The sequence below is a fragment of the Ammospiza caudacuta genome, chromosome 13 (assembly GCF_027887145.1).
Source record: "Ammospiza caudacuta isolate bAmmCau1 chromosome 13, bAmmCau1.pri, whole genome shotgun sequence".
NCBI lineage: Eukaryota > Metazoa > Chordata > Aves > Passeriformes > Passerellidae > Ammospiza > Ammospiza caudacuta.
This window is the reverse complement of record NC_080605.1, coordinates 19,946,885-19,954,260: the sequence shown is the minus strand read 5'-3', so window position 1 is coordinate 19,954,260 and position 7,376 is coordinate 19,946,885. Positions and strand designations below refer to the sequence as shown.

The following is a 7,376-nucleotide window of genomic DNA, read 5'->3' as shown; positions in this document are numbered from 1 at the left end:
ATGGAGAACCCTGAGGGAGCTGGAAAGGAATGGAGAACCCTGAGGGAAATGGGAAAGGAATGGAGAATCCTGAGGGAGCTGGGAAGGGAATGGAGAACCCTGAGGGAGCTCAGGAGGCTCAGCCTGGAGCAAAGGAGGCTCAGGGGGGCCCTCCTGGCTCTGCACAGCTCCTGCCAGGAGGGGACAGCAACAGGGACAGGGACAGGAGCAGAGGGAACAGCTCAGGCTGGGCCAGGGCAGGCTCAGCTCGGACAGCAGCAGGAATTTCCCATGGAAAGGGGGGTCAGGGATGGGAAGTGCCCAGGGAGGGCTGCAGTGCCCATCCCTGGAGGTGTCCCAGCAATTCCTGAGCTGGCACTCGGTGCTCTGGGCTGGGGACAAGGTGGGGATGGGGCACAGCTGGGCTCGATGATGCCGGATGGCAAAAATGCATGTATTTTATGATTGGCTTTTTGCAAATATTAAAATGAATATTACATGTGTTGTGTTAGAAAGTAATGCTGTATTAATTCTCTTAAGTAGTGTGTTAAATATACTTTTAGGTTATTAAAAAATGTTAAAATAGGAACTATGCTATGCAGGATACTTTTTTTAAAGAAAGGACTCGCAGCAAGATAGCAGCCACAGGACACCTGAATCTTTCAGAGCAAAACGATTTATTGCCCTCTTATCAGAAGAAAGGAACTTCCCTCCTTGAAGGCACTGTTAGGATTCAGAGAAGTTGACACTAACCAGACAGAATCCTGTGTTTGAATGGAATTTATGCATCGTATGAGATGTATGAATATGCAACAGGCTGTTGCTTTTAAGCGTGAATCCTTTGTTAACGTGGGTTTTTTTTTTCAGGCTTATGCTGCCCAGAAAAATGTACCCAGACGTCCGTAACTCTGTTTCCATTGTCTCATATTGTCCTAATCCAAATTATCCAAATTATTATTACTCTAATTGTATTACTATTTTTATAACCATTTCATTACTATTAAACTTTTAAAATTAAAAAAAAAAAAAACCAAATGATCGCCGTTTTTCACACCCACCCTCAGACACGCCGGGATTTTGAGAATCCTGGATAAACCTCCAGCCACGGTCCGCCCGCATCCCATCATCCCCCGCGCCGGCCGCTCCGGCCCTCCCCGCTCGCTGCCCCGCGCTCCCGGCGTGCCCCGCGCTTCCGCCCGCGGCTCCTTCCGGTCCCGCCAGCCGTAGAGGACGGTCGCCAGGTCGCGGGGCCGGGCCGGGCCGGGCGGAGCGCGGGGACGGGCGGGGAGCGGGCTGGGAGCGAGAACGGAGCCCCCCCGGCATCCCTATGCACGGCCGGGCTGGCGGGGCGGCGCGGGTTGGGGGGTGCGGGGAGGGCTGTGAGGGGGCAGCGGCGCGACCCCGCCCGCAGGGTCCGTGAGGGGTTCCGACACCGGGACGCGACTGAGGTGACAGGCAGGGAGGGCAAGGTCAGGGACAGACAGCGGGTCCTGGCGGGAGCTTGGGCGGGTTTGGGCTGCGCTGGGGTCAGCGGAGGATCCCGAATCCCTTGTGGGGATCCCGCCCTTCCCTGGGATGCTCCGTGCTCAGGGGTCTCTGAATGGGGTCTCTGCAGTGGCTCTGGGATGTGCATGGCGCTCCAGGAATGGTTTATTTTGCAATTACAGCGTCCTAGAAGGGTGGTTTAAATAAGGCAGTGTCCTCTGCTTTCAGTGCAGGAGGCTCGGGTTAAAAACAGGGAGAGAAAGGCTCATCCAGATCGGTTTAGTGGGAGAATATCCGGCAAAATCTCCTCTCCAGCATGGAGTGCTGTGCTGCCCTCTGGAGAAGGAGCAGGAAATCTTTAGGCTATATATTTTATATATATATATAAACTCGTGGGAATTGTTATGTCACCGCGGGCACTGACTGTTGCTGCCTGCCCTGCAGGATGTTGGCTTCCAGAGTGTTCAGCCTGGTCGGGAGGAGATCCATCTCCACCTCCCTGTGCCTCAGGGCACATGGACACGGTGGGTCAGGGGGGCAATAAAGCACAGCCTGGAGGGGGGAGCGCAGGAATCTGCCCTGGGTGAGGGGAGGGTGGGGATGGAGGGAGCCTGGGGAGGTGGCAGGAGGGACAATCATGGCATCATCCAGGTGGGGGAAAGCTGCAAGGTCACCGAGTCCCAGCTGTGCCCCATCCCCACCCAGAGCACCGAGTGCCAGCTCAGGAATTGCTGGGACACCTCCAGGGATGGGCACTGCAGCCCTCCCTGGGCAGTTCCCATCCCTGACCCCCCTTTCCATGGGAAATTCCTGCTGCTGTCCGAGCTGAGCCTGCCCTGGCCCAGCCTGAGCTGTTCCCTCTGCTCCTGTCCCTGTCCCTGTTGCTGTCCCCTCCTGGCAGGAGCTGTGCAGAGCCAGGAGGGCCCCCCTGAGCCTCCTTTGCTCCCTCAGCTGCCCCAGGATCCCTGGCAGTGCCCAAGGCAGTCCTGGGACACTGAGAGCTGTCGCTGCCCGCGGCAGGGCCTGCAGGGGGACGGGCTTTAGGGCCCTTCCCATCCACCCCAAACCCTCCTGTAATGCCCCGTTTGTGCTGGTAGAGCACAAAAGGTCTCAAGTTCTGCATTTTCTGCATTGCTCCTGAGCCCTTCCACCCCTCCCTGCACCGCCGTGCTTGTGCCCTGCTGGGCTGGGACTGGGGACCCGTCTGAGCTGATTGTGACCCGTGTCCCTGTGTCCCTGTCCCCCTGTGTGTGTCCCTGTGTCCCCCTGTGTGTCACCATGTTCCTGTGTGTGTCCCTGTGTCCATCTCTTTGTCCCCGTGTGTGTCCCTGTGTGTCGCCTATGTCCCTGTGTGTGTCCCCATGTCCCTATGGGTGACCCGTGTCCCTGTGTGTGTCCCTCTGTGTCACCCATGTCCTCGTGTGTGTGTGTGTGTCCCTGTGTCTCCATGTGTGTCCCTGTGTGTGTCCCATGTCCCTGTGTGTGTCACTCATGTCCCTGTGTGTCCCTTTGTGTCCCCGTTGGTGTCCCTGTGTGTGTCCCTGTGTGTGTCCCTGTGTGTGTCCCTGTGTGTGTCCCTGTGTGTGTGTCCCTCTGTGTCCCCATATCCCTGTGGGTGTCCCTGTGTCCATCCCTGTGTCCCTGTGTGTGTGTGTCCCTGTGTGTGTTCCTGTGTCCCTGTGTGTGTGTCCCTGTGTGTGTGTCTCTCTGTGTCCCCATGTCCCTGTGTCCATCCCTGTGTCCCTTTGTGTGTCCCTGTGTATGTCCCCATGTGTCACCCATGTCCCTGTGTGTCCCTCTGTGTGTTTCCATGTGTCACCCGTGTCCCCGTGTGTGTCCCTGTGCGTCCCCATGTCCCTGTGGGTGTCCCTGTGTCCCTGTGTGTGTGTGTCCCTGTGTGTGTCCCCATGTCCCTGTGGGTGTCCCTGTGTCCCTGTGTGTGTGTCCCTGTGTGTGTGTGTCTCTCTGTGTCCCCATGTCCCTGTGTCCATCCCTATGTCCATCCCTGTGTCCCTTTGTGTGTCCCTGTGTGTGTGTGTCCCTGTGTGTGTCCCCATGTCCCTGTGTCCATCCCTGTGTCCCTGTGTGTGTCTCCATATCCCTGTGGGTGTCCCTGTGTCCATCCCTGTGTCCCTGTGTGTGTGTGTCCCTGTGTGTGTGTCCCTGTGTGTGTGTCTCTCTGTGTCCCCATGTCCCTGTGTCCATCCCTGTGTCCCTTTCTGTGTCCCTGTGTATGTCCCCATGTGTCACCCATGTCCCCGTGTGTCCCTCTGTGTGTTTCCATGTGTCACCCATGTCCCCGTGTCCCTGTGTGTGTCACCCATGTGCGTCCCTGTCCCCCCGTGTGTCCCCCCGTGCGTCCCCGTGTCCCGCAGGCGTGGTGAAGGCCGAGGATTACACGCTGCCCGTGTACGTGGACCGGCGGGACGTGCCGCTGCCCGAGGTGGCGTTTGTGCGGGACCTGTCGGCGCAGCAGCGCGCGCTCAAGGAGAAGGAGAAGGCGTCCTGGAGCGCCCTGTCTGCCGAGGAGAAGGTGGAACGTACGTGGGGGGCTCTCGGGGACCCCGCGGCGCCCTGCCCACCTCCGTGCGTCCCGTTGGGCGCGGAGGGAGCCTGGGCATCTTCTCCTTCCGCCGCCAGGGAAATGGGCATCTCCTGGCGTTCGGGAAAGGAAAGTGCCCAAGTGCTTGGAGCAGAAAGGGATAACTCCGTGTGCCAGTACAGACTGGGGAATGCTGGGAAAGCAGCTTGCAGGGGGATGCTGGTGATTCTGTCAAACTTTATTATTCTATCAAACTTCTTTAATTTCACCTTGACCATTTTTAACCAAAATCTAAACGGAAATTTGAATAGAAATTTGTTGTTATTCTATGTATTATGAATATTACTATTCTATTATTATGCTCCAAGCCCTGTCCATCCTGGCCTTGGGCACTGTCAGGGATCCAGGGATCTCTGGGCAACCTGTGCCAGGGCCTGCCCACCCTCACAGGCAGGAATTCCTTCCCAAAATCCCATGTAAACCCCTCAACTCAAAGCCATTCCCTTTGTCCTGGCACTCCAGGCCCTTGTCAAGTCTTTGGACAGCTTTTTGTTCCAGGCCATGCTTGGAACAGCTCCTAATCCTTGTTTTTTTCCCTGTGTCTGTGAGCAGAACTGATCCATGGAGGAACTATCTTAATTATGATGGAACTCCTTCTTTGCTCCATGGTTTTTATTCCCAAGATCTTTGGTGCTGTTACAGAACATGCAGTGCCCCTGCTGTGGCTTCTGTTCCATATCTGAGGTCACATTCAGCCATTCCTTCCTCTTCCAGAAACCAAATAATAATAATTAGATTTATTTCTTGATTCCCATCTATTTTCAACCAACCAGGAGAAAAATCCCTTCAGTACAACACCATGCCATTGTTAGTCCAGCTGGGTGAAGTGAGCCCCAAACACAAATGTGGATTTGATTGTTAATAACCACTGACCTTGGCATGAACCAAATTCCAGCTAATGAAGGCTCCCCATGGGTGTTTTGCAAATAAAATTGCCTCATCTTTTCTGTTTTCATGTTATGAAGGGAGAACCTGGTCTGGGAAAGGTTTAAAACTTTTTGAGGAATTGCTTCAGATTTTTTGTTGTTTTGGATTTTAAATTCCTGTGGATTTCAGGGCAGCTGAGCTCCAAACATTCCTGTTGGAATTATTGGTGCTAGGAAGCTTTGGGGCCAGTAACCACACTGGGAATTGGAGGGAAGGAAGGAGAATTCAGAGTTTTCCCCCTTTCAGGTCTACACTGTAACTTGTGCCCAACTTTAGGATAATCTGTAAAATGGAGACTAAAATTGATGTGGGGGTGAAAGAACTGATTTGCTTTGGTGTGTGCCAAGCCTAATTTAACATCCATCCCCTTTGGGCAGCCTCAGCCTTCGTTCACCTCCCTCTGCAGAGTTCTGGTCACCTGCAAACCCCAGGAAAAGTTAAAAGAGAGGATTTGATGTTTTTTCCCCAGTGTATCGGATAAAGTTCAACGAGTCCTACGCAGAGATGAAGAAAGGGACAAACGAGTGGAAAACCATCCTGGGGGGAATTCTGTTCTTCCTTGGGCTCACTGGAGTCATCCTCATCTGGCAGAAGAACTTCAGTAAGTAACTGTTCCATGGAGAGCAGGATCAGGAGATGCCTGATGGGAATTCTGTGGGGCCAGGATGGTTTGGGGAGCAGCCAGAACAGGGATTGCAGCAGGAGCTGTCTGTTAGTCCCTGAAAGCTCCATCCTGGAGCTGTCTCTTGTGGGGATGGAACAGAAATAATCAGGAAGCTGACTCAGAGAAATCTGGGAGCACAGGAAATGGAAGGGAGTGAGCGGTGAGATTGCTGATCCCAGAGCTTCCCCTCTTTTGCTGCCTTGGGTAGTGAACATTTGGGTTCCTGCCACGTTTGGCTGCCTTCCCAGCTAAGGATTCAACCTCCAGCTGCCAGCAGGCAGAGCAGCAGTTAAAGGAGCTGCTCCCTGCCTTGAGGCTCCCAAAAATAGGAGAGCAGGAAGCTGTTATCTTGGTGATGGAGGAAACCACTGGAGAATCCGTGTGGAGTGTGGCTTGAGCTGGATGCTGCATGCAGGGAGTGGAGGTTTGAACAGATCACGGATTCACAGGTTTGGGTTGGAAGGGATTCTGAAGATGATCCCATTTCACCTCCATCCCTGGCCAGGGACACTTCCCACTGTCCCAGGTTTCTCCAAACCCCATCCAACCTGGCCTTGGACACTTGCAAGGATGAGGCAGCCACAGCTTCTCTGGACAACGAGTGGGATGGCTGCAGGGGGGGAAAAAGCCCTTTTATTAGCAAAACTGAGCCCAAAATTCCCAACTTGCTGATGTGGCATGAGGACATAACTCCATAACTAACTCCATAACTAACTCCATAACTCCATAACTAACTAACTTCATAACTAACTCCATAACTAACTCCATAACTCCATAACTAACTCCATAACTCCATAACTAACTCCATAACTCCATAACTAACTCCATAACTCCATAACTAACTCCATAACTAACTAACTCCATAACTAACTAACTTCATAACTAACTCCATAACTAACTCCATAACTCCATAACTAACTCCATAACTCCATAACTCCATAACTCCATAACTAACTCCATAACTCCATAACTAACTCCATAACTAACTAACTCCATAACTAACTAACTTCATAACTAACTCCATTACTAACTCCATAACTCCATAATTCCATAATTCTCTCCTATCCTGCAGTGTACGGCCCTGTCCCTCACACCTTCTCTGACGAGTGGCTGTCAGCTCAGACCAAGAGGATGTTGGACATGAGGGTGAACCCCGTGCAGGGCATCACAGCCCAGTGGGATTTTGACAAGAACGAATGGAAGAAATAAAGCAACTCAGTGGAACCTGCTCTGCTTGAATATGAAATGATTCCATCACCCGTGTGTGACCTCGTTGCTTGTTGTACTGGAACACCCTCTCCACCTCCAGAAATGCTAATAAATGTCTGGTTAACTTGACAGCTGCCTGTTGCTGGTCTCTGCATGGGTTTCTTGGGGTGGGACATTGGGTTCCTGAACAAGATTTGCTGCCTGGATTAATGTTTTCAGGGCTAAGAAAGCTGCTGCCAAATTTCTCCCTTAGCTGAGCTGGTGTCTCCTGGACCCTGCGGGTTTTTAACAACTCTTAATCCCTGTTTTCCCAGTGTCTCTGTGAGCAGAGCTGATCCATGAAAGAATTTTCTGAATTACAATGGAGCTCCTTGTGTGCCCACACATGGGCATCCATGGTTTATATTCCCAAAATCTTTGGTCCCTCTGATCCCTGCCCTTCTGAAGCCTAAACCAAGCTTGGACTGAAGTTTGCTCTTTTCCTGATGGGACAGGAAACCATCAGGAAAT

At 52.8% G+C, this 7,376-nt stretch overlaps 1 protein-coding gene across 1 annotated transcript; it reads left to right on the top strand.

Annotated features, from left to right (window-relative positions):
- Window positions 1-1,152: 1,152 nt before the first annotated feature.
- LOC131563530 (cytochrome c oxidase subunit 4 isoform 1, mitochondrial) lies at window positions 1,153-6,995 on the top strand. Its single transcript, XM_058813621.1, has 5 exons — window positions 1,153-1,220; window positions 1,909-1,988; window positions 3,840-4,004; window positions 5,463-5,594; window positions 6,730-6,995. The coding sequence occupies exons 2-5, from the start codon at window positions 1,910-1,912 to the stop codon at window positions 6,864-6,866; spliced, it is 513 nt and encodes a 170-aa protein (XP_058669604.1). The 5' UTR covers window positions 1,153-1,220; window position 1,909; the 3' UTR covers window positions 6,867-6,995.
- The last annotated feature ends 381 nt before the right edge of the window (window positions 6,996-7,376 follow it).

Bases quoted from the DNA above. Each gene is read 5' to 3' on its own strand.
- LOC131563530 (XM_058813621.1), top strand. From the start codon at position 1,910: ATGTTGGCTTCCAGAGTGTTCAGCCTGGTCGGGAGGAGATCCATCTCC. The intron at 1,989-3,839 runs GTGGGTCAGGGG...CGTGTCCCGCAG, and splicing joins CCTCAGGGCACATGGACACG to GCGTGGTGAAGGCCGAGGAT. The intron at 4,005-5,462 runs GTACGTGGGGGG...TTTTTTCCCCAG, and splicing joins TGCCGAGGAGAAGGTGGAAC to TGTATCGGATAAAGTTCAAC.